The sequence below is a fragment of the Micropterus salmoides genome, unplaced genomic scaffold, assembly GCF_014851395.1.
Source record: "Micropterus salmoides isolate LMB-PRFRI ecotype aquatic unplaced genomic scaffold, ASM1485139v1 Ms_hic_scaffold_12, whole genome shotgun sequence".
Lineage (NCBI taxonomy): Eukaryota > Metazoa > Chordata > Actinopteri > Centrarchiformes > Centrarchidae > Micropterus > Micropterus salmoides.
The window spans coordinates 29,257,973-29,284,562 of NW_024040263.1; the positions used below are offsets into that span (position 1 = coordinate 29,257,973).

The following is a 26,590-nucleotide window of genomic DNA, read 5'->3' on the forward strand; positions in this document are numbered from 1 at the left end:
GCTTAGAAGTATGAACAGAAAAGCCGCAAGAAGACAGACAAAAAGGGAAGAGAATGAAAGGGAGAGGTAGAGTGACCCAGACTGTGTTGGCTACTTCTTGGACTAAGCTCTGCCTGCCAACACCGTAACCTCTGCACACAACTGTGTGACTTCAGATTCTCAAAATTTCAGTGTTTCTCTTTTTCGTGGGTCTCACACTCTCTCACACAAGTGAAAGCAAAGTGTGAGAGTGTCCTGCACACACCGCCTTCTCAGACCAGGGTTATTTCCTGCATAGAGAATTACGTCAGATTTTGACCCACCTCCAACTCTTCACAAAACTCTGTCTTCATGCTATATTTTAGAGCAAGTGATGCACTCTGTGTCAACTCCGTCACTGAAATTGCAGCGTTACGCTGAGGATGTGGCAATGTATCGTAGTCAGGACAATGCCATGGGAAAGATTGTGCCCAAACTTCCTGCGAGGAAGAAAAGAGTTTTCCGATTGGCCGGACCCCAGCACGCCGGCCCAACAGCGTTTCCACTGGTAATGTTTTTGCCTCCACAGCAACTGTTTGCGTCAATGCTCAATCTATTACATTCCATGAGTTGTACTCTAATCTGTGGAGTCAGTAAGTTCTTGTAAACATTCTTGTAAGACTTTACAAACCTTGTCAGATTCCCAGAGAACCCTGAAATCTGCCAACCTGACACCTGAGCTACTGTCTCTACATTATCAGTCTAACTGCATGAGAGAAATAACTAGAGCTGGAAGGTCAATGAACACTTGTGCTAATTACTCCAAGCTAGATCTGTCTTACCTTTCCCACTTTCATCAATTAAGCCCCCTGCGAATACTTTACACTGGTAAAATGGAAGGAAATAAAGTTAGTTTTAATCAACTTTTTCACACTTTATTGAAAGGTTTAAACAGAACATGATATTAATTCTTTACAAAACCTACATCTGAGAAAATGACTGCCACATCTACAGATAAAAGCAAATAATTTAATAAGAAGTTACACTTTAAGATAAAAATCTTAATGTGAACGTGTGAGAGGGAATTACTTAAAATAATTAATTCAAATAATTCAAAAACAGGAGGAATCTACATTTGTGTTAATAATAATAATAATACAATTTTGCCAGCAGAATCAAGTAGTTTTACAAGATATTCAGTGTCAGTATTTGTGTTCATGTTCTCGGCCTCAAACAGCTTAACCACGTCATGTGACATGCCTCAGTAAGAACAAATTTTTACTGGGACCAATACAGAAAGTTCCAGATGAACATTTAATCTCCAGGAATTCAAATCAGCTACACTGCAAGAAGGCCAATGTGAACTATAAAAGAAAACAATAGCTAATGTTATGTTTGATAAGTTTAGAAAACTTGCTGTTTGTTAACTGTGTAAATGAACACATGAGCTAAATTTAAAACAGGCCACCTTTTTATTTTAGTTTTTTTAATAAAATATGCAGTAACATCATCCTTTTAATTTTCTTCAATGATTTAATTATTAGAACTCTTAAAATTTGTTGCTTGTAAAAGTTGGCTTGAGCCAGTTGTACACATGGTGCACATGTGTACAAGTGATGTGGATGGTACCGCCTCCATTTAGAGCCAGGAAAAACCCTGAAGACAGACCGGAACCTGTTGTACGCTCTGTAACAGGTTGTTACCAAAGGCTCATTAATGAGGCCCTCTGTGTATTAATAATGATATTTGGTAGGGGACGTCATCGTGTTGTTGTGTTGTTACTATGTTGAACTGCATCACCAGCTTTGTGGCATGTCATGGAAAACACGCCTGTTCTGGATTTGATTGTGTCTCATGCTGCTTATCTGACGAGCATTTTTGTTTCTTTCTCTATAGTCCCTCTTAAAAACTGGTTCATGCAATCTTCCTACAACTAGTCATGTGCGAGTACCTTCACACTAGATCATGGCTGACTACAGGAAATGTTTAAATGTCAATCTTAGCGTCCATCATGCAAAACAGAAATGATAATACTTTATTCAAGGAAGTTCATGTGTCCACTCGATGCGTATCTGTGTGTCCTTTGCCTGTTGGTTGGTTATGCGGCTTCATACAGAGACCCTGCAATAAACGCGGTAAGGATCTCTGCCAAAATCCGCATTCGCTCAATAATACAAAACCAACGTTTGCGGCATAATCCTGCAACCATGTGTGCTTTCACATGGCGATTCGGCTTTCCGGAACCAGCTGGGTAGAAAAAGGCTGTTGTGTTTAATATGGCTTTTCACACAGACATCATTCCGTCTCCGTTACTACCAATGTTACCGGCTCAGAAGTTGATCAAATCGGACCCCCCTTTCTGGCTCCGAACCTGACCTACTGTGAAGCGAGCCAGTGTAAGACTACCGGAAAATAATGCAACATGAAAGCTGCTTTAGACACCAAATCCAGCTGTTTTAGGACATCAGAGCTCACATTTTTCATGTTTATGAAATGCTTCATGTAACCAGATTTGGCTTTCTGCCAAGAGATACTTTTTGCTGCTCCACTTTAGGACTCAGATCCTGTCTTCTTTTGCACCATGAACTACTTTAAGCCACTTGTGCCTCCTGTAACTGTCTATGTGTGCATCATCCCTAGCACGTTTTTGTGTTGTCGGATCGCCAACACATTGTTTGTGCCAGTGATTCTAAATTTGTCTTATCCTACTGTCCCCCTTCTCTCTGTTTAGCCTGCCTAAGCACAGAGAAACCCAGCCACGGTGACATCCTGTCCTACCATGTCCTGACCCACTTTACGGCCAGGTCTGATTAAGGCTTTTGCAGCCCAATTCTCTGGCTCCAAAGCATCCCGGGCGTATTGTTTTAATCCCTCTGTGAGCTGGTATCTTGCCTATCGCTCATATCATGTAATGGTTTCGCGTCTAGAGGCGTGTACTTATACAAGCAAAGATTCACCTTCATGTCACCCTTGCCTGAACAGAGAAATTAGGTCATTTTATCAATTCACACAATGTTCTTTTGGCATGGAGTGTGGTGAAAAGAGAGCACAGACAAATGTAATGAAACCTGATTATACTTAATTCATACCAGTTATTCAGACAGAGCTCCTCAAGGGAGATTTAATATCAAGAAGGCAGTTCACTATTCTTATTTCAGTGAAATGTTTGTGCGCTTTTCTCATTAGCTTTTCTCAGCATTGCACCTGCCTGTTCTGATTCAGAGAACTTCCCTCCACTCTTCTGAATGAATCTTGTCAGAGCTTTGCCTGCAGTGTGTAATTCACTTACTCAGCGAGATGCTGTTTGCCAAAAAGAGTGTAGAGTTATGGCATGCCACAGGGAGAGGAGCTTATCTTCCAGCGTGCTGCTTCAAACAGCATTATTAAAAGACTGTACCACCACCACCACCACGTGACTCCGGGAGCCTATGAGAACATTCTGGAGCTGACTTCATTCACTGATCGCCAGGACACTCATTCACCCTCTTTCCTGCTGCAAGGTCGAGATGCTGCCCCAACAGCTCCCCTCCCCCTCTCTGCTCCCACTCTGCTGGACACAGATGGATGTGTACGCACATTCTCTTACACAATGACCCTTTAGCATATTTTACACCGCAATAATTCTACATTTGGCAATGGATAGTGACTCAGATCTATGCGGCAGCTGTCTGACATCAATAGGAAAGGAGCCTTTGCATTTATGTGTAATCCTCCTGCCATGTTTTTCCAATGTGTGGGTTTATTTTGGGGCTGGTTAAAGCTTTTTCTGTAAAACGTTTAGCAAGACTAGTGTTTTCCCACAAACTGAAAGGTAATGCTACCTCTATCTGTTTCTTGTCCCTTCAGATTTGTATGCATACATACACCCCGTGCTTGCACATAGGGCAGTCCATTTCTAAAGAGCAGTGATCTGATATCAGCAGTTACTGTGCCCCACCCTCCACTCAGTTGTCTGTATCTTCACTGTTATTATCTCATTTCCTGGGAAAAATAAGATTCTCAGGAATCTCCAGTAGCATTTACCGAAACCATTCAGTAAGAAGTTCATCACATAAGATAATTGAACGTTATAATGGGGAGGCAGAACAGGCAGTCAATATGCTGCCTTCTCTGTGGACACTTCTTTGTCCCTTACTGTAAGGTAGGATATTTAGGTACCGTGCTGCAGTTTCCTGTAGATAGTTTGCTTAGAAGGAATTCTCGTAGACTGATATGCAGTGATTTAGTCCTGTATAGAGAACAGTCAAATGACAAAGGCTGATCACATTAGATTAATTATTTTTTTCTTGCATCTACATTAAATATTTGTGCCTGTATAGGACATTGTACACGAATAATGACATCAGATATCGTTAGACACGTTATTTCTGAGAGGCACAATCTACAAAAAAACCTACTGATAATATAATATTTAACTTCAAAAGGCGGTAATTAAGTTTGCAGTAGACTGCCAAAGTGGTTGACACGTCTCATAAAATGTCTGTATTACTTTTTTTCCTTTTAACACTTGAATTCCAAAGACCATACCTTGACAGATTTATATTTTTTGTTAATGTAGATTGTTTGTCCTGTAAATCTATGTAATGTTTGTTTTGTGAAAAGTTTTGAAAGGTAAGCCTGATTTTGAAAAGAGATTTGATAAGAGACTGGAAAAGGTTTTATGTTAAATAAGATTTCATACTGAATTTAGATTAGAAAAAATGCACTAGAGTTGCACTGAAATGTGTCCTCAGACGTTGCTCCATTTCATCCTTTGGGAGCACTATTGTCCCCCGTATGTTTTTTAATGAGCTGACAGAATTAAAGCCTACTTTATGGGTTATTTCTCAGTAAACCTTACACCACAATGTGTAGCGTTTCTTGTTCTTACTGTGATGACTTTTTGATAGCCAACAGATGGCCGTCCTGCTGCTTCCTGTTCTCTGGTGCGCACACATATCCAGTCATGCATGCACGACCTAGCACTACAGTTTAGCATTTTGCGTGGTCCACCAGATATTTAGGACCTTACATTTTCTATAAGGTCTGTGGGCATGGCAGGTTGTCCCCCTTCTCCAAGTTGGTAGTTACAGGCACAATTACAATGCACACTGTAGCAGTGAGATCACTGGAAGGAGAGAAGTGGGTGGTATGGCATGAGGAAAGCAAAGGCTCTATTGTAGCCTCTGTTCAATCAGGAGCTTGTTCTTTCTCTCTTACCCCACATCCAGCCCACATCTAAGCTCAAATGCTGGTGAACATGAAACGTTTCATCTTGCCTTTAGGTAGTGGTTGATTTGCTTTCACACTCTCATACATATTAGTTTGTCCCTCTTTAGACAATTTTGGTATTTTTAAACCTGGGCCCTTTTTTCCCCACATATTTTGATAGTAATGACGAGATTTGGAATATGTAGATGGTTTCAGCCTGCAGCTTTAACCGTTTGCAGTGGCTGCTAAATATTTCTTTGGGGCTATTGCGCCCGTCAAAATTACGCCCACAAAAAGCGCTTCTTTTGACAGTGTTAGACTGTTAAACCAAGTATCTGACAACATCATGGAAAGGATCCCGACGAGTGACTCCCTTTTGTTTTTAACAGGAAACAGAAGTCTCGCTCAAGGACAGTTCTCGCTCTGAAAACTTAAGAGGCGAAAAAGCAGTATTTTTTTGTGCACATAATTTTGATGGGTGCGTGCGTTGCAGCCGGTTTGTGAATGTCAGCTGAAGTGATCTAATGCAAAAATTCCTCAACGTTTTGTACCTACTAGTCATTTTGATCACATAATATGTGATCAAAAAGGACTGGAGTCACAGTGAAAAGCCTAATGGACCAAACTGAGGCCCTATTGCTATTAAAGCTTGCAGGGATTATCAACACAGCTATGAATGTTTGATACATGAATGGTCAATTAATCATGATTAAGCACTGGTTGATCAAAAATGTGTGATGTGGCCTCAAGTAAAGCCTGTACAATGGAACAGTATAATGTTATTCTTTTACATAAATTTTGTCCAGTCTTTTGTTGATTAATGACGGGTGGAGCGGGAACAGAAATACAATGAAAGTCCTTTTTTAGTTCTTTGGCTGTGCAGCAGAAATGGCCGATGTCAGTTGCTGAAGATTTGAAAGCTTTCAAATGTGCATCTCTACTCAGCATATACTGAAGTGTAACAAAGACTCTTAATATTATTATTATTAGAATTAAAGGCACCAGTCTTAGAGCTCTGCCACTCAATAAAACTAACCAAGCTTGATTTTAGATTTTGTGTTGATGTCAGATTGAATATTTATAGATTTATCTTGTGCTCTTTAAAAGTTCCTGCCACCCGGAGAACAAAAACACTCACAGCAACTTTACAGTGCAATGGTTTTAGTGTTGGGATGGAATTACCCAGACATTTCTGGAGAAACTGTAGTAATCGTGTAAACCAAATATATATATATGAGGAAATCTAAATAAAACCACATAGCTTGTAGGAAATATTTCTCTCTTCTTGGTTTCACTACTGCATGATTGAGGTCTTATTTTCTAAACTAGTATAGCCTGTCTTAACTGTAACATGCTCATTCCCATCAATAAAGTTATCTTTTTGATTTTCACACTTCCCTGTGCATTTGAGTCCGTTACAAGAAACCCCGAATTTTCAAGCTGCCTGCTGAGTAACTTTCCTGCTCCCCCCCCCCCCCCATCCTCGTCGATGACCTAGTTTAGAGTTTATAGCTTCGCTCTCTGAAATGAAAGCCGGGAGGAATTTTCCTCTCCATATGCCGTTCTCCATACCTCATTCACTATTACCTTTTTCACCTCACCTCACTGGACCGTTATTTTCAGCAGCGGGTCATGTGCCTGTGACAACCTCCTGAATTAACTTGATGACATTTGTCAGCACTGGCATCCTGCTGTTGCTCAGTGATCGGCAGGAGTGGATCACTAATATCTAGGCCTGTTACTCTATCAAATGTTCTTGTGACCCCGATTGTCCACCCGTCTGCATCCTAACCTCCTTTTTACAAGCCCAGTCACTACAAGTAATTACTGACACCCATGAGCACTACAAATATGTGACTGGGTGAGTGTGTGTGTGAGAGAGATCGCCACCCCTGTAATGATGTTCCCAATTGGTCCGACCACAGGATTGCCTGAGGTGGAGGGTGAGAACACGTAAAGATTTTTGCCACCACACATTGGATACATGACGTCACACCCCTGCCAGCAGCGCTCAGTCAAAGCAAGGTTTGTTTGTCTCTGACGTCAAGGGGTGCTGTGTATTTGTTATCCATAATGTGTTGGGGTCTTTTAAGAGGAAACGGCGGAGAGCAGCTGCCTTATGCGTGGCAGCCCTTCCAATAATGTAGCCAGTTGGGCCTCATTTATCTGTGTGACTGCATGTGTGGCACACTGAAAGATACTGCAGTGAAATTTAAGTGTCTTAGGAGGAACTTGCTGAAACATGCTGTTATCCCTTCTGTGTAATATCTAATTATGCTACTGTTTCATAACTGAGAATAAACGTGTCAGTCGTCCTAATCTTTTGATTTCACCAACAAAAGACATTTGTTTGTTCTGTATTCAGACATTTGAATGATTGAACCTCTGAATAGAACATGTCTGTGTTTACTCTTCTTCTTGTGAATTTCCTCTGAATACTTAGGGAACTTGGCCAGATGGACAGCCGCGTCTGAGCGTTTCCGTGCGTTGTTTGGCGGAATGTTTTGACATCACGTCTAAGCTGTCCTCATCAAGTATCTTAATCTCAAGAGTGCCCCCCATCAAAATGTTCCCACTTTCCAAGTCACCAGAAAAGCTGTATATGTAGCTGAAATAAAAATAGCAGAGTTTGACCTCCGGGTGGCTTGTTACACAACCATTTTCATAAGCTCCAGAGATGTGACACTGCTACCAAGGAAGTTGGTGTGTTCGTTAGTGCCAGGAGACCTACAGGCCAAGGATTTTCATCTTACCCTTAGCAGATTGACCCTCGTCTCGCTTTCAGGATTGACGAGATAAGCAAATGGCATTAGATGCAACCTACCCAGGAAGTGGCACTCAAGGTTTTCTTTAACCTTCTGTAGTCCTGCAGCGACAGGAGAATAGTCTTGTCTAATAAAACAGAGTAGCCCTGTGTGTTTGTGGTATTTTGGTTTTGGCTGTGTAACTGAAGTTCATGTGAAGGCTTCTAAAACTTGATAACAGAACATTTTACCATCAAGTCAGTTCATTCAATTTGTGGCTCCCTGTAGTTCTTCTGAACATCTGTAAATTGATAGAAACATTGCATCAGAGCTGTTGCTACGTTACAACAGCTTTGCCTTCTGGCGAGGGTGTTTCTTAGTATTTGCAATACATTGGTGGACTCGCACCACCTCCCTATAAATGTGTTTACCGTTTATCCTCTGTTTTCTTTCCCCTAATAGCTTATGGGTGCACAGGATCCCTGTAGGCAATGTTGCAATTGTTTGTTTGTTTGTTGGTCATATAGGACTGAAGTCTTTTATGATTTTTGCATCACTGTGAATGGGGGATCTTTAGGACTACTACCAATGATTGTCACTGTCAAATAATCTGATTATGTTCTCCATTAATCAGGTAATTGGTTGGTCAATTGAACATCAGAAAATAGTGAATATTCCCAGAGCCGGGGGTGACAAACAAATTACAAAGGCCAAATTACTTTACAGTAAACAGAGACACATGTCTTAGAAACATGTCTGAAACTGTTTTTGATTGAATTGATTATTAAAATAGTTTTGGATACATTTTCTGTTCATTCATCTAATCAGTTAAACAACTTCAGCTGTACTTGATCTGCCAAACTTAAATTGCGATTGCTGCAGAAGTATCACACAGTAGGATATCCTGGATTTGTTTGGATCATGCTCACAGCTATATTTAAGCGTGTTTTTCAAAAAATTTTAATGCCATAAGTTGAAGCCAGATAATGGCTGGGCTGCCTGCCAGCACTCTTGTTTTCTCGTCCGGTACTGCGTTATACACGTATATATGCACGATGCAACTCTTTGTGGTCTTAAAATATATTATGTATGCCCTTGAAACTCCTGGATTTCCTGAATCTTCCTTCCTGAGCAAAGTAGGTCTTGTTTTCCAGACCCATGTCCTTATTGCCTTGTTTTCCAAAGGGAAATTCTTTGTGAGTGTGCAGGAGCGGATTAAGTAACCATGTATTGTTTTTGTATTTTCTCTCATGTGCTCCTGGAAAGCACATAAAATCTCCAGCCAAATTCCATGAACGTTACTCACGGCTTGGCCAGCTGAGGTGTGTCTGAACAAATGCTTTCACCATGGAGACTGGAGGACGATGTTCTTCCAGTCTTTCTTACACATGTGCGTTTGTTTCAGCTAGTCTGGAAACTTGGACAGGTTTTGTTATTTCTTTTTTTTTTTACCATCTCAGTGTGCAAAAGCGTTCCAGGAAACAGCTGAGGCTAAGGACAAATGAATATTTACTGTGGTGGAGTTTGGTTACCGTGTGTCTGTATGGGTTGCCATCATCAATGCCTGCTCCTATCCCCTAAAGAATGACCGCAGGGCACTGTTTGGACTTTAGATGGAGTGAATAGAGCACGACACATGTCAAGTATACAGTGACACGTGTCGTGTTGGCAGTGTTATGTAATGTTAAATCTAGGGCTGAACGATTTGAGGAGAAAATCTCATTGCGATTTCTCTGCCAGATATTGGATTGCGATTCGATTTGCGATGTAATTTTATTTTTTAAAGTTCAATATTCACTGCCAGTCTATTTGACGGAAGCAGCGTCAAGCAGCACAGAGCACAGAGTTTCGTTCGTAAAATGTACACGCTCTGATTGGTGAGTAGGACCATAACAGGAGACGCGTGACGTGACGCTTGTGATTGGCGAGCAGATCTGTCACACAAGGATGACAACGGAATGAATTTGGAACTTAATGAGTGTTTAAAACGAGACAGATATATAATTAAGCTACATTTTAATCGCTGTCGTCATGATTTGCTAATCGCGTTGTTTCAAATTGCAATTTCGATTTGAAAACGATTAATTGTTCAGCCCTAGTTAAATCCATCTCTTGTTGAATGCAATAGATTAATCAGCAGGTTCTAATGTTGCTACCTAAGTAAAAAGCAGCGTTTCTCTTTTTGATAGTGGGGAAGATGAGACGATAATGAAAAGATTTCTTAATGGAACACTTCCACACTGTTTGCCAACATTAAATTGTAGGTCAATATAGACTTAAGTAATCACCTGGATAAATGCCAGTGAGCTGAATATTGACTGTGTTATGTTAATTTACTTGCTTTCAGCTGTGTGCTGTATACAGTCTGTGGTTGTGATTCATGTCTTCAGAACGGAACGTGACGTGCGACTGAAGGAGTCATCAGTTCAGATGAATGAACTAGATCCTGTTAGAGGTCAGTTGATACATCCTGGGTGAAGTGCTGCATCAGTGTTTTGTTAACTAAAACAAGTTCTTATGTAAACTGCAAGTGCTTTCAAAAGTCTGTATTTGCCAAGGGCCAAGGATCGAATTTGAGACACTAACTGGAATTCACCACTTCATCAACAAGTTGCACAATGTAGTTATTTGTCTGATTGAGAGATTGATGCAAAATTAATATGACAGAGTAGTGTAAGTTTGTTATATTTTTTTAATTATAGCAGGTCACTGTCATCATTAGTATCATATTTTGTTCAAAAGTCAGTCAGACGATCAGATGTGACCAGACTGGGTCGAACAGTAGAAGAGCCCAGCAGCATGCCATTATGTTCCCTTTGTGAGGAATAACCTGATATCATGACCTTCCCGTTTCCTGTTTTTAACACTAAAAGTCGGTCTGTTTTCAGTCCAAAAGGGGCAGCTCAAGTTGTGCTGTTTGTTTAAGTTTGTCAGGTTCTTCCGGACTGAGTATTTTTGGTCATCTCAGTGGTTTACTTCCTGTAAGTGAACCCTGTGTTTTTTGTACAGTATGTAAGTCAATTGTGAGTGAAAAGTAGTGTTTTTTTTGTTTTTAACAGTACATGGCTGGTTTGTGGTTGAGTTTGTTGTTGACATGTGGTTGTTTTTAATGGGTGAAACTGATGTTTACGGTCGGTGCTGTTGTGCTGATGGCGGGACAAAGCCCAGTGTTCCAGAGCATCAGGGCAGAAAAACAGAGCTCAGCATTCACTCTGTCCGTGGACAGTGGGCAGCTGAGTGGGTCAGTGGCCCTGGCAGCAGGATGCCAGGAGCTGCTGAACCCCACTGACTGCCTACTTAGACAGAACAACAGCTGCTGGTGCTGATGAACATACAGATAGGGCTGGGCGATATGGCCAAAAATGTTATCCCGATAAAAACATTTCACACCATTTGATATCAATAACTATGAAGATATATGTCAAATCATTATTTCTTTCAAGTTTAAAGGTGGATTTTTTGCACCTGAGTGAAAATTCAAGAAACCAGATGGTTAATTATGGTCAGAATGTGACAAACACTTGATGCCAAACAGTGGATCACTTCACAAGTATGAGGTAGAACATATTTCAACAAATATGATTAGTTAATCTTTTTTCAGGCCTCTTTTTTCAACAAAATAAATATTTTTAATAGAAAAATTAAGTGCTAATTTGGTCGTGATTCAAATGAATTAAAGCAAATATTTATTGATGATATATTGAACCTTGAACCCATCATATTATTGAGAAAAATTATATTGCGATAATTATCATTATTGTTTTATTGCCCAGCCCTACATACCTACGTACATAACCTACTCATGTGTTTGCATCTTTATGTGGAAATGCAGGTTGTTGTTTTTTTTGATGATGATGTATATTGATCGTGATATGCAAGTAGACCAGGCGTTACAAGTGGCTCTGGTTCAAATATCTAACTTTAGCTTACTGTTGACCTTTGCTGACTTTTAAGCTCCATCGTACGTCACAGTGATTTCTGTTCTCATGGTATTCACAGGAGACATATTTGTCCTATGTAGGGCTGCAGCTAACAATGATTTTAGTACTCAAAGCTTCTACAGATTATTTCATCAATGTATTATTTAGGAAGTACTTCTGCCTTAATCAAATCAATTTAATCAATGAATCGTTTCAGCCCTAGTCTTGTGCTCCATAGAACACAGCTCCTTTATCAGCGAGACTCAGCTGACACTTTCTCAGCCGACCACAAACGTCTTGTGAGCAGCACTTGCTCTTTCAGTTTCTGTCCCTGTCTTTATGGCACTGTTACTTTCAGACTAACTGTATGTTTCCAGTCTACATCCTTGAAGTGGTAGATTTACAACTGATAGGACTGCACAGCCACATTCCCCACACATTAGAGCCCTTACTCATCATTTGCTTCTTGTATGAGCGGGTTGGTTGGTCTGGTCTATTCTTGGTCTGCTTCCCCCACACCTACAAACCTACATCAAAAAGAAAGGCACAGGAAAATAGTGTCCGCGTTCTGAGGACTTATTACTACTATTTGTCCCTCAAGTCCAGACTGAATTGGGAAAAGGGGCGTTTAAGTATGCGGCTCCCTGCGCTTGGAATCACCTGCAAAATGTCCTGAATCTTCAGGAGCTGGTTTCACTGGTTGCTTTTAAATTACTTTTAAATGACATGGAGGCTGTACACACTGGCTGTAGATGTTACGATTGATTACTCGGACGATCCTTGTTGTTTATCACTTGTGGTAAATATATATGAAATATTGATATTTTATGACTTTGTAACTCACTAGTTATTCCCATCATAAATTGTTATATGTTTTACGTTTATGTTATATGTTGTGTTTTAATGTCTACAGTTTTTCTTTCTGGTTAAATAAAGATAAATAATATCGGTCGTTTCCCATATCTTTCTTAATGTCTGTCTTTGCTTCCCTGATCCTTTTTTACCTCCACCATTCACCCATTTACTCATTCACGCATAGATAAATGCACTCATTCATATCCTGGAGACTTAAATTGCAGGATGGAATTTCACAAGCTATTAGTAATTAGGAAATATCCTGTAGGTTTATGCAGCAAGGATACATGACGTAAGAGTCTCAGACAAGCTCAGCCTTATGACTAACTTTGGTAATCTCCAGCACACGTTATCATGAACATCACTCAGTTTACTGTTGTCTTACCAGTCTAGTTGGGTCTTTAGACATGCCGGTTTTGCAACCACTTATGACTAACTTTGGTAATCTCCAGCACACTTTATCATGAATATCACTCAGTTTACTGTTGTCTTACCAATCTAGTCGGGTCTTTAGACATGACAGTTTTGCAACCACGCCTGTCAGACCCAAGTTGGGATAATGGTGGCGATAAAGAGGAAGATAGGGGTGCTGCTGCTGCACATTGTGCCAGCCAAAGCCTAGTTGCATAACAGCTGGCTGGCCTCTGCAGAAGAGCTGAGTTTGCTAGTGTTTTACATTTATAAGAACACATAATTTGGAGACTTGGTGTTGCCCTTGGGCACGGCGGCTCCTGTTTTGTATTGAGCCCTTTTTTTGTAAAGCAATTAAAAGTGCTTTAGTTGAGTCTGTTCCATTCTTTGCTGTGGCTTAGCTGGAGGGAGAAGTTTGGAACGGTACAAAGTTGAAGGAGCTTTTGTTTGGCCTCTCACTTGTTTGCTGCATACAGCTATTCTTCTCCCACCTATTCAGATTCTTCAGTCCCTCTTAGCACAATACTTGCATTCTTAAAGAATACGTGAACTTGTTTCTAATGAATTTTATATAAGCTGGCATTACATGAGCTTATTGTAGCTGTGTGGTATTCTTTAAGCTGAATCAATCCTGAGCCTTCCAGTCGTATTTCTTAAAGTAAACCTCAGCATTTCTAAAAACAATATTTTCCAAGTCCTGAAAATGTGGGGGGAATGCAAAAAATATATTAAATTGTCTGCCCCCTGCATGCACGGCATGTAGAAAGACGATACAGGACTTAATGAAACCTTTATTCTTTTCCTCCTATGTCATTTGCTAGAATGAAACTTTAAACCTAAAATATATCTTCCAAGATCGAAAGCCAATATGTGTTAGCTGACAATTCTGCTCTTCCTTCCTCTTTCAGGCCTATGAGCGCCGGTTCCCAACCTGTCACCTTATCCCTATGTTTGTGGCAAGTGATGTGGTGGAAGAGGAGACCAGCGAGGACGGTTCCACCCACAGGGTTGAGCGCCGCTGTGCCCTGGATGTTGACGCCCCACGCCTGCTCAAAAGGGTATGTTGCACATAAGGTCGTTAGTACAATGTACAATGAAATGGGGTGATTGTCATTTCATACCACTGCTTAAGAGTATTAAATATTTAGTTTATTGTTGAGATAGTTATATAAATGATTATAATGAGTATCTTAATTTTTGGCTATATGTACAGTAGTTTGATTTTGCTGTCTCATGTCAGTGTAAAGTCTTGTAACATGAGGTGGTGTGTGTGTGGTTTGCAGATTGCAGGTGTAGATTATGTCTACTTCATCCAGAAAAACACGCTGAACCGCAAAGAAAGGACACTTCACATCGAATCCCATAATGAGACCTTCTCCAACAGGGTCATCATCCATGAGACCTGCTGCTATTCGGTCAGTAGAACACACACCACTGCGCCGTATAGTGCAGGCTGTTGTCCAAAAGCAGCTTATAATACACACTTGTGTATATTTGTAGTACAGGTGGCCCCAGAGGGAGACCCCTGGGAGTTTTTTTGACATGCTCAACCCGTTGGGTTACACAGAACCACACATCTGTATTCTCACAGAGAAATGAGAACCCACATTCTCTCTGTTGAGCAGCTGCAGAATGGCAACCTGCCACCAGCACACCCATGTTAATGTTTGTGCCTCTTCTAATCTCCTCCCTGCTTCCCTGCAGAGAAAGCCTTGTTTAGACTTGCACTAAGCATGTTGCTAGCTATTTCAACCCACCTCTGTGTGTGAATTATTCAGACCTCACACGTTCGAGATGAATGCTCTCAAGTACTGATCTGAAACCAGCGTGTCTTCCTCTGTGTGCTGCATCCATAACTCTAACTTCAGATCTGCCTATTCATGACTGGGTGTGCTCTGAGTTAATGAGGTCAAGCACATCGTATTAACCTCCAACCGACTAGAGTGCTAATTTTAGGTCCAAGGCCACACAGATGTTTTAGTGTGCTTTAGCCCACTGTGCTAACAGTAACTGGGATGGACAGCTCAATTAGACAGAGCTTATGGACCAAGCTAAAGCTGAAGTATTTTGGTAGCCAAGGGTAATGAAGCTACCAGTACAGGGCCTTCAGAAATAGTTCAGTTCTCAACTTCTTTCCAAATGAAATGATGATGGAGCCTGAATCAAAATGGATATAGATAATTTGTTTTTGGCCCTGATGCCGAGCCCTTTAATGTTGAAAATATGCAGGTCCACGTTGATAAAATATCTGACATACTGCAACAAGGCACTCCTTATTTTTCACTATCTTCTTACTGAAGGTATGCGTGCACTGACACTGAAACTACCTGACATCTTACGTTACTGGACTAGTGAAAAACCATCCTCTGCCCCTGTTTAGGAGTATTTTGGGTTTAGTCCTAATCATAAAGGTGAGTCAGCCAAGAAGGACAAAGCTGTGGGTACATCATCTCCGTTCAACCCACTGATGTGTTGGTATCTGCTGGCAACAAGTGTCATTAGATCCTCCAGCAAGAACCTATGGAAGAATTTTTTTAAATTTATTTTACCTTTATTTTAGCAGGAAAGAAATCCATTGAGATTTTTAATCTCTTTTACAAGGATGTCCTGGAAGAAGGGCTGTTCATCATTCTATGGGCCCTATATACATAGAATATACCAAAAAGAAATAGTTTTATCTCAAGCACCACCCCCATACAGCTGCCAAACCAGTGGTGGAATCAGATGAAAGATGGATGGAAAATAATTGTGCTTGGTATTACTTTAAATGAGTGATAATGACCAGCTAATCCTGATGATTTTCTTCAGTTCTGTCTAAATGAGGCTCTTATAATCTTTACACACACAGACACACACACAGACACACACACACCAGAAACATGCGTGTTCTTGTGTGTTTGCTTGTTGTCCTTTTTTAGCTCTGAGCTGTTCATGTGTAAATGGACTGTGGGCTGGTTAATTTTATATGGACAGACTGACACTCCCACTCGCAGTGCACAGTGTGAAAATCATCCAGTGAAGCTGGGTGTGTGGGTACCATAGTAACCTGGTTATCTTGTTTCTGCATGTGTATACGTTAATATTATACAGTACATGTTTGTGTGTGTCTTGGTACAGGTTCACCCGGAAAATGAGGACTGGACATGTTTTGAGCAGACCGCCAGCTTGGACATCAAGTCCTTCTTTGGCTTTGAGAGCACTGTGGAAAAGATTGCCATGAAGCAGTATGCCAGCAGTATCAAAAAGGTGTGTGTGTGTTGTTAAAACTGATCATTACATATACGTATATATGTTAACTTTGTAGTTTCTGTGTATGGATAGTTGCAGAATACTGCATAATGGGTGTTGAATGGATTATGCAGAACTGACATCAATCTATTCTATGAAACTTGACTAAAGCATGAGTCAGTTGGTCCGTCTCATGCTGTAAATTCCGAAATAAGCTTGTATCACTTTGAGTGGACAGGGGTCTTCTATGATGGACTATGTGAGTCATCTGCCTTGGATGGATGTGGGCAATGTTGAATGCATTCCTTTTTATTTTCTCCATCTGTTCCAATTACCCAACACTTCAGTTGGAAATACTAAATGAATATGCAGTCTTTCTTGGTTTGAATAAAGTACATATATGTATTTGTCTGGCAGTTGAGTTCAAATATCAACACTCATTCTGCAGACTCACTTACTCTCCCTTTAAATATCATGTCGCTCCTGCTATTTTTCCATACACATTTTCTTCACTTTTATTTTTCAGGGAAAAGAAATCATAGAGTACTACCTGAAGGAGCTAGAAGATGAAGGGATCACCCATGTGCCGCGCTGGACTCCCTCCTCTGTCCCCCTGTCTCTCCCCAGGCCAACTAGCCTCTCCACCAGCCCACTTGTTCTCCCAGAACTCTCAGTCACGCCCGCCGCTTGTGTCCCGCTGCCCACCGACACCAAGGACAGCACCTCCCAGGACACCAAGCAGGACAGCAGCGCCCTTCAGGCAGACAGCCTAACAGAGATCCTGGCTGGTACACCTGAAGGTCAGTTCCTACAGATTATTAAAAAATGAGAGCTCACTCTCTTGTAGCATGTTTAATTTATAATAGTGAACATCTTTTTTTGCACTGTAAGAATTACAGCAGAATACAAAGTAGAAAAAGGATCCGTTTTACAGCAAAAGCAATGAAAGCAAGACCCCATTATTTATGGAGGGCATGCACACTTGAAAACTTGTTTTGGGGTTTTGGTTTCATTAAAGGTCTATGAAAAATTAATCACCTTGTGTTTGACTGAGTTATGTTAATTGGAGGTGTTATGTTTTTGATTGCAGATAAGTTGGATGCAGACTATATCAAACGTTACCTAGGCGACCTGACCCCCCTGCAGGAGAGCTGTCTGATCAGACTTCGCAAATGGCTGCAGGAGACTCACAAGGGAAAGGTAGTGTTTCGAGTGTTTGGTTTTGCACTTTTTATAATAATGGTGTTGAACAGAATAGAAACTTTTAGGTACACTGAAGACTTACTCTCCAACTCTTATGTTCAACATTGTCAGGGACATCTGCAGAGGTGAAGTTGTAGTAGATTTTGAATCATATTTTAGTCTGACAGCTATCAGCTACTTTTTCCATGCTAATGTGGCTAACTGACCTGCTGTTTGCTGAAATACCAATGGTCTATTCAGGGACACAGTAGGGCAAGGAATCAAATGCAGAACTGGTGTATTTTCCACAAAGCTGGTGATGTAGTTGAACATAGTAACAACACAGCAAGGTCCCCTACCAAATATCATTAGTAATACACCGAGGGCCTCATTAATGAGCCTTTGGTAACAACAAGTTACCGTCTGTCCGCAGGGTTTTTCCTGGCTCTAAATGAGGCGGAGGTGGTACCGTCCTGATTACGAGGAGTTCTAATAATTTAATAAAATAAGAAACTTAAAATCGTCATGTTGATGCATCCTTTAAAAAATAAAGCTGTCCTAGTTTTAATTTTCATTCATATTTCATGTCAAATACAAAATAAAAGCTAATGTGTTCATTTACACAGTTAACAAACAGCAAGATAAATCAAATATAACATCACAGCGGAGCTTTTGCGTTGTAGCTGATTGAAATCCTGGATATTAAATGTATCTCTGCAACGTTCTGTAGTAGTCCCAGTAATATTTGTTCTTACTGAGGCAAGTTATGTGACGGGGTTAAACTCTGAAACTGACAACACCAAAATACTGATAAACTGAATTTCTCTGGCAAAATAGTATTTACACATGTATATCTTTTTTTTTTGAAGCATTTAAAATTTTAAAGTAATACCCTCTCATACTTAAACAAGAAAATATTTATTTATTTTTTGTTTATTTTACTTTCTAATTGAAATTATTTGTTTTTATCACTGTATGTGGCAGTCATGTTCTCAGATATAGGTATTGCAATGAACTAATGTTCTGCAGATGTGTGTTTGAATTTGTATTCGATAAAGTGGGAAAAAAATGTCACACTTGTTGAGGTGTTCACAAACACTATTTTTAAAGCCTGTTGGTGATATAAAACTATATTAAAACATGGAACGGCAGGAAAAGCGGTTTTGTTTTCTTTTAATAATTACTTTTGCTGTGTGGTAAATGCGTTAACAGCGGGAACACTGTCGCGCCCCCAGCTCTGCGGTTCAGCCAATCAGACTTCTCTTTCCTTTCTCTCTGGATGTTTTTACTGTTTTTGATACAGCGCCACCACATCAGCCGAATGCCACATTTACAAATGACCGATATCCACAAAGTGCAACGGTTGCTAGAAAATAGTGTTTAGAGTTTTGTCTTGAGCTGGAGACGGGACAAATTTGACGTAATTCTCTGTCCAGGAAAACCGCTGCTATTTATAATAACCAGTTGACTGACATTGGTAGTGTTAAAGTTTTTTAAAAATATACAGATTTTCATGAATTTGTTCACGAATCAAGTAAAGCTAAATGCTCTCCCCTTACTATTCAGATCCCTAAGGACGAGCACATACTGCGTTTCCTGCGTGCCAGGGACTTCAACATGGACAAGGCAAGGGAGATCCTTTGCCAGTCGCTGACTTGGAGGAAGCAGCACCAGGTGGACTACCTTCTGGAGACCTGGAGCTCACCCCAGGTCCTCCAGGACTTCTACACCGGGGGATGGCACCACCATGACCGAGGTATGCTTTTTTTCTTTCTCCTTTCGTAGGATTAAATAAATGCTGTAATGTCATAAATAAGTTTGTCTGTGTGACTTTACAATTTCCTCTGTCTGGTGTGACTCTGATGTTATACAGCAGTACAGGTAACGTTACTGTTTTACGTCAGTGTTCAGCTACGCTCTGGACTGTGGAGTGTTCGCGGTGCACGAGCTCTGGCATCCAATCTCTGGCGCAAATCAGTCAGGAAAGAAAACAAAACGTGCTACTAACAAGCTAACGTTAGGTGGTCGCCTCAGAATGGGTAAGTGTCTGAAATTCAGAAAACCAGAGACACGGACAAGTTGGTGGACGAGGCAGAGAGGAGTGGCGCTGAGGTTAGCACAAAAAACGGATCGGCGTGCAAGTCAGTCACACTACGGCAAGTGCTAATGAAACAGCAGAGCTGGAAGACCCGCCTGCTGGTTACTGTTCAGTGAACGTTACAACAGCAACGGAGAGATAGTTGTGTATGAGACGAGGACGATGTCTGTGTGTCGGCGTTGCGCCGCTGTTGTAGGCTAACGTTATGTGAATAGAAACATAAAACATGCTGATTGATGCACATTAAACTACATCACCCAGATGCGGCGATAACCGGAACGAGTAAAAAAACGAACCGGAGCAACTCCTTATCCCCGCTGCTTTCAAGCCAATACAGAATAGAATGAATAATCACTTAAGCAATTAACATATTAGATTACATTACATTACCTTATCTAGCCAAGGTGCAATTGCAACAACTCATACTGCACAATTTTTTTGTATTTTTGATTTCACCCCTTAAGAGATCTAGTTAGTGCACAAATATTGTATTCATTTCATAGGTGTCATTTACACTGGGGATACTGGGGACATGTCTCCATTACTTTTTTTTAAAGCATTTGTTAAATATGTTCTTAAAATGGCTTACAGAAGAAATGTTTAAAAAAAAATAAAACATTTTTAATGCTTTGAGAAAGGTTTATTTGCACAATAAGAAAACATGCAAGGCAGTTTGAAGATGGAAGAAACAAATACAAACAAAAACAAAAAAGGTTTCTTAAGCTAAAACAACAAGCTGCTGAGTGCTGAATTATATTCTGTTTGAGTTGTCACCCCAATCACTTGATATGAATAAAGACAGTTCTACCATAAATTGGTGCAGAAAATGTCTCCAGAATGCAGAAAATGATGTGTTTTAGTGCTCAGATTTTCTAGGGGAGGACTTTAATATTTCATCAAAATTGTGTTAAAATATCATCTTGTCTTGTTCTCATGAACCCAATATTGTGAATGGTGCATGTGAGCTAAGAGTATCGTCACACCCCTAATCTGAACCCTTATGTCCCCACCACTTTTCAACACAAAGTGACGTCCTTGATTCATTTTATCTTATCAAAGTGCAGTGAGTATGAATGTATTACAATAAAATGTTTTATTAAATTTATGTAACTTTGTAAATAATTTTCTTAAAATTTGACCTCCTTTAAAATTAGAATTCATACAGATTTTACATTATACGGCAGTGAAGTTGATATTAAATTTCATCCTAGGTGGTATTAAAAAGGTCTTAAAAAAAAAAGATCTTGTTGAAATTTAACTTTGAGAATCCTGGGGGTACACTGATTAACAGGAAAAAAAAAAAAAAAAAAAAAATGCTCACACCCTACAGCCATACACAACAAGACAGTTAAATGTGCTTCAGTCTCACATGTGCGTGCATTCATCAACACATGTTCCACTTATAATTCATGTAGGCTGTGTCAGAGCTGGCTATACTTACACTGTTAACTAGAGGAAGATCTCAGTTCTCCAGTTTCTTGGAGACTCAAGTTACACACGCCACATGAACTGAAGTCATTCATAGCTTCACAATATAAATCAAATTTAAATGGCTTTTATGTTTCCACTAATGTGGGTACATAAAAGCCATTTAGATTTCAATATTTCCACAAGCATTTGTATGGGATCAACAGGGACAAAAGATGAAAGCATTTCTCATTGTACACGGCCATTTATTGTCTTACAGAACAGAAGAACAGACAGGCAAGCTATACACACCTCTCCATGTAACATAAAGCCTTGGAAAATGTAAATACTATGATAGATCATGTAAATATTTGTTTTATTACTTTAGATCTATTGTACATACTGAGCATTTCTCAGTGTACACAGCTTCTTATTGTCTTACAGAACAGACAGGCAAACTACATAGACCTTGCCATGTAACAGGAAACCTTGGAGAATGTAAATAGTGTGATAGATCATGTATTATTTGTGTTTTTATCCTCTAGATGGGCGTCCTTTGTACATCCTGAGGTTGGGCCAGATGGACACCAAAGGGCTGGTCCGTGCTCTCGGAGAGGAGTCTCTACTCAGACATGTATGTAACACAAGTCGCAACAAACTTGAAGCTCGCGTGTATCTGTGTAGGTCGATACGTTTCTAGGGTCAGGCAGTTGGTGGTTGGTATTTAGGTTATAGGATGAATGGAAACTGGCATGTCCTGACAAGTGTATTAATATCAGGCAGTATACAGTACATATAATACATATAAATAGTCTGCTTATTTCTAATGTTGCACTCACTGTAAGTCACTCAGGTTACGAGTGCCAAATGCTTGAAATGTAAGATTGCAATAGACCACTGAGTTCATGTTGTGTTATTATAGGTGCTGTCTATTAATGAGGAGGGTCTGAGACGCTGTGAGGAGAACACCAAGGTGTTTGGTCGACCCATCAGGTAAACCGCCAGTGTGGAACAAAGTAGAGCTGGGAAAAAAATTTCAATTTAGTGGATCAAGGGAAATGTTGATAATCGGTTAAGTAATTTATCACGCAAAAAATTTGGACTGTGGGTTGAACAAAGCAAGCAATTTGAAGTCAGCTTGGTCCCTAGAAAGTAGTGATTTGATGGGCATCTGTTGCTATTTTTTGATATTTATGTATGTGCTGTGAAATGTAGGGTGGTGTACATGGTTGATGTATTTGTCACAATACAACAAGTTGTAGACCTGTAGAGTTCCCCTCTGCTACAGAGCAAGCAATATACAAATTAAAGCAATTGTAAAAATGGTAAACAGAAATAAACTATATTCCATGGAGCAGTTTTGCATCTGTGCTAAAGAGGCTAGAACGCAATAAAAAAATACTAATTAGAATAAGAGTAATAGTAAGCAAGAACCCAAGAATAGAGGTCAGAGTTCACCATACCATTGCCTTGACAATTAATCCATTAACATAAACGATATATAATGATTAATAATCTTCAGTTGCATCCCTACATCAGTGCTAATTTCTCAATACGAGCTTAAATGTGGATGTAGATCAATAGAATCAGGATTAAGTGGAAAAGATGTCACTCCTTTTTTTTTTGACCACCAAGCTGCACACAAGCTAGTTGCTTTTGTTCAGCAGTGGAGGCAACAGAGCTGCTATCTGTCAGCCCTCTCAAACAGGAGGAGGTGGCAGGGATAAGAGCCATGCAGGAAGGAATGTGAACTATGAATGACTTCCCGAATTAGCAGGCGTTGTCTTCACCACTTAAGCTTCACTTCAGGGTGACAGGTGCCAGAAGGAGACCGTAGCCCAGTTGTGTATGAGTGTGTGTCTGTGGCGTGCGATTATCCACACTCCAATCCCCTCTCTCTTCTGTAGCTGTTGGACGTGTCTGGTTGATCTGGAGGGGCTTAACATGCGTCACCTGTGGCGACCGGGAGTCAAGGCGCTGCTGAGGATCATTGAGGTCGTGGAGGCCAACTACCCAGAGACTCTGGGACGGCTGCTTATCTTAAGAGCTCCCAGAGTTTTCCCTGTCCTCTGGACACTGGTGAGATCCAGGAGATACAGGCTCAAACAATCTGGCAAAGCCTTCTCACAGTACCAGTTTATATAGATTTGAATCCTAGTGTGTAGGTCAACTTCACTGTCCTACATCAGGGCTCAACAGTAATGATAAAAATTGACAAGTGGATTTCTGACCACCGTGCAAGTGAAAAAAACATTATGTTGAACCCCCATTTTTGCAATGCAATAACTAGGATGCAACCAGTTAAGTGTGTCCCTAACCACCATCCATCTGCCTTAGGTGAGTCCGTTCATTGATGAAAACACCCGCAAGAAGTTCCTTATCTACGCAGGCAATGACTACCAGGGTCCTGGAGGGCTGGTGGACTACATAGACAAGGAGATCATCCCTGACTTCCTGGGAGGAGAGTGTATGGTCAGTGTCTGATAAACATTTAAGCTCTCAGATTATCATTCGAGTCCATTCTGAATATGAACTTTCTGGGACATGAGGCTCCCCTCATTGAGACCTCCTTTGCTGACCCAGTTGTATGCGTGTACATGCATGCCTTTTCTCTACAGTGTGAGGTACCAGAAGGCGGTCTCGTTCCCAAGTCGATGTACCGCACAGCCGAGGAGCTTGAGAATGAAGACGTTCGCCTGTGGACTGAGACGATCTACCAAAGCGCCAGTGTGTTCAAGGGAGCTCCACACGAGGTGAGGCCTAACAGAGCACCAACGTGCGAAGAAACGATGGAAAGCTTTTGGGTTTGTTTTAAATGAATATGTAGGGCAGGACAACAGAGAGCTGCATAATGCCTGTGATGGAGGTTTTGTTGAAAGTGGTGCCATCTGGTGGTTGGATGTGGTGGATGAATTTAGATGTGGAATAAATGTGGCTTTGAAATGTAATCTGTCTGCAGTGACATACAGTTAATCACGTTACATCATTAATACCAGAGGGAGAGATGCATCGCCACACAATGGAAATGTTTATTTCGTGTTAAATGGTTCATAACCTCACAAACAGATGTGTACTCATTTCTCTCATTGCTCTTGTCACTGATGGGGTCTTTATTTTGCCACATCTGGCTGCTGCTTAAAACATGAGTATGCGTTTCAGTTCCTTAAGTACACCGCTGTTACGAATGACGGTAATAAACAGTGCAAGGTTTACAGCTATAGTGCCCTGGCATTATTCCTGTAACCAAGAAAGGATATGTGTGAAGGAAAAAAAGAGCTAAAGAGAGAGAGAGAAATGTTTCTCTCCTGAAACATCTCTTCTTATTTCATTTCAACGTTTGCTGATCTTCCCATGTCTGTCTGTCTTCCCTTCCTCCTCTCTTCCCAACCAGCTTCTGATTGAGATCATCGACGCCTCCTCGGTCATCACCTGGGACTTTGACATGTGCAAAGGTGATGTGGTTTTCAACATCTACCACTCCAAACGGGCCCCCCAGCCTCCGCGTAAGGACCCCCTGGGAGCCCACGGCATTACCTCCCCGGGAGGTAACAATGTCCAGCTTATTGACAAGTCATGGACACTGGGGCAGGATTACAGCATGGTGGAGTCTCCTCTCACCTGCAAAGAGGGCGAGAGCGTGCAGGTGAAGTTCTGCAATCTTGAATTAATGCATAAATACCCTGTTTGTTTTTTAAAAATATTCGTGTTGTTTTTGCTTGTCAGTCTTTGAAGTTGTCTGTACTGTCAATCTGTCTTCTCTTCAGGGCTCCCATATTACCCGGTGGCCAGGTTTCTATATCCTCCAGTGGAAGTTCCACAACATGCCGGCCTGCTCGGCCACCAACCTGCCCCGAGTGGATGACGTGCTGGCCACCCTGCAGGTCTCCTCCCACAAGTGCAAAGTCATGTACTACACCGAGGTGCTGGGCTCTGAGGACTTCAGGTTAGTCTGCGCGTGAGTGAAAGACATGCATTTGTGTCCACATATGAAGCGTATCTATGTGTCCATAGTTTTGCTTGCCATGATTATGTGATAGTTTTAATTTCAAACATTATTCCTGTGATTGCTCATTTTTCACTCCAGCCTTCTTCCAGTTTCCCCCTCTACAACCTACCACATAGTGCTGTGATGACATTTGATATTTGGATGATTTAAATCTGTAATGTTGCTTAAGTGACGCCATGAAAAGCTTTAAGAGCATCAAGAGTTTTCTAGGCCCAGAGTTTTGAAATGAGGATGCTTCCCTCCCTTGGAGACTCCTTTAATCCATCTTTTTCTGTCCAATCCGCTCCTGTTCTATCGCTCACAACCCCCTCCTCCTCCCCCTCCTGCTCTGTCTTCCTCCTGTGAAGAACGGCTTGCTGTGATGTGCGGAGTCTGTAAGTGGCTCAGCGTTTGCCCCTTTTCCTTTTAGCGCTAGCTCATCATCATCGCTGCTAATTTGAATGGCCCCCTCAATGACATTCACGCTGCTGATGCAGAGACGCTTATTTGCATCTTTTTTTGCTTAAGGCTTTTGTTAGCATTGGCATAACAGGATCTTGTTGCTTGGTAAGAATCCTTGCACTGAGACTACAGTCTAAATCTCCCCTTGCTGGCTTCAGTCACCCTGCTTGCATGACTAACAAAATCAGGAACCTTAGACTGTGTTAAGTTCAGCACACTGGTGCTCTACTGCTATTAAAGTATGCACACGCAACATGTGCACCTGTATACCTTCTCACAGATGTTTGCTTAAGTTTCTACTTGTTTTTCTGCACTCATCCATTCATACTACCAACTTACTGAAGGTCACCGTGCTTTCAGTGCACCTGCTGTTTCATTTTACATCGGCCTCTGAAACTGACTTGAGATCCCCATCTAACTCATTCTAGTAGTGTTGAAGGGGATTTTTTGCTAATTGTTGGCACATCTGGTTGAAGTTTCACCAACACCAACCTTGAAATTTTGGATATAGTTATGAACAGATCAACCTATTTTTCGTCTTTTAAAAAAATTTAAATAAATTTCAATCAATGATTAATTTATTAAGCAGAAATGCCATGTTTCCATCTTCTCAAATGTAATGATTTGGTGATGTTTTTTCAGTTTTTATATATATATATTTAAAATTTAGTGATTTTGAGTTTTGGACTGTTTGGTTTTATAAAAAAAAAGTCACACTTGAGCCTTAGATGTAACTTTTTCACTATTTCAGATTTTTTTTAAATAAAACTTTACATGGTCACATATCACAGTTGTTCATAATCACTTTACCCATTCAAGACTCTGTGCTTACATTTATTTTTTGGGCCCCAGTCCTGATAAACATCAGTGTATTTCTTTTGTTTTTTTTGTTGTTTTCTTACATTAAACATACAGTATGCACAAGACACAGGGAGATTATTTTATGAAACTGCGGCTTCTGTCAAAAACAGACTGGCGGTGAATATTGAACTTTAGCACATCGAATTATAATCACAATATCTGGCAGAATAATTGCAGTTAGACCCCCCCCCCCCCCAAATCGTTCATCAGCCCTAATTGGTATGATATGAATGAAATATTTACTGAGATATTCTGAGCCCTGAAACTGACATAACTCAGTCAGCTGGTG

The 26,590-nt window shown here is 40.7% G+C and overlaps 1 protein-coding gene across 2 annotated transcripts in view; it reads left to right on the forward strand.

Annotated features, from left to right (window-relative positions):
• si:dkey-237i9.1 (SEC14-like protein 1) overlaps positions 1-26,590 on the forward strand; it is a 36,642-nt gene that overhangs the window by 5,962 nt on the left and 4,090 nt on the right. Inside the window, exons 3-16 of one of the 2 annotated variants that reach the window (XM_038714424.1) lie at positions 13,987-14,136; positions 14,362-14,493; positions 16,196-16,324; positions 16,833-17,106; positions 17,397-17,506; positions 19,055-19,244; positions 21,539-21,627; positions 21,916-21,986; positions 22,901-23,072; positions 23,331-23,465; positions 23,612-23,746; positions 24,385-24,636; positions 24,758-24,936; positions 25,347-26,348. In XM_038714424.1, coding sequence (XP_038570352.1) covers positions 13,987-14,136; positions 14,362-14,493; positions 16,196-16,324; positions 16,833-17,106; positions 17,397-17,506; positions 19,055-19,244; positions 21,539-21,627; positions 21,916-21,986; positions 22,901-23,072; positions 23,331-23,465; positions 23,612-23,746; positions 24,385-24,636; positions 24,758-24,936; positions 25,347-25,377 — 2,049 coding nt within the window. In that variant the 3' untranslated portion in view covers positions 25,378-26,348. Of the gene's footprint in view, positions 1-13,986; positions 14,137-14,361; positions 14,494-16,195; positions 16,325-16,832; positions 17,107-17,396; positions 17,507-19,054; positions 19,245-21,538; positions 21,628-21,915; positions 21,987-22,900; positions 23,073-23,330; positions 23,466-23,611; positions 23,747-24,384; positions 24,637-24,757; positions 24,937-25,346; positions 26,349-26,590 lie in introns of those variants that run through there. The other variant, XM_038714423.1, reaches the window with a different exon arrangement.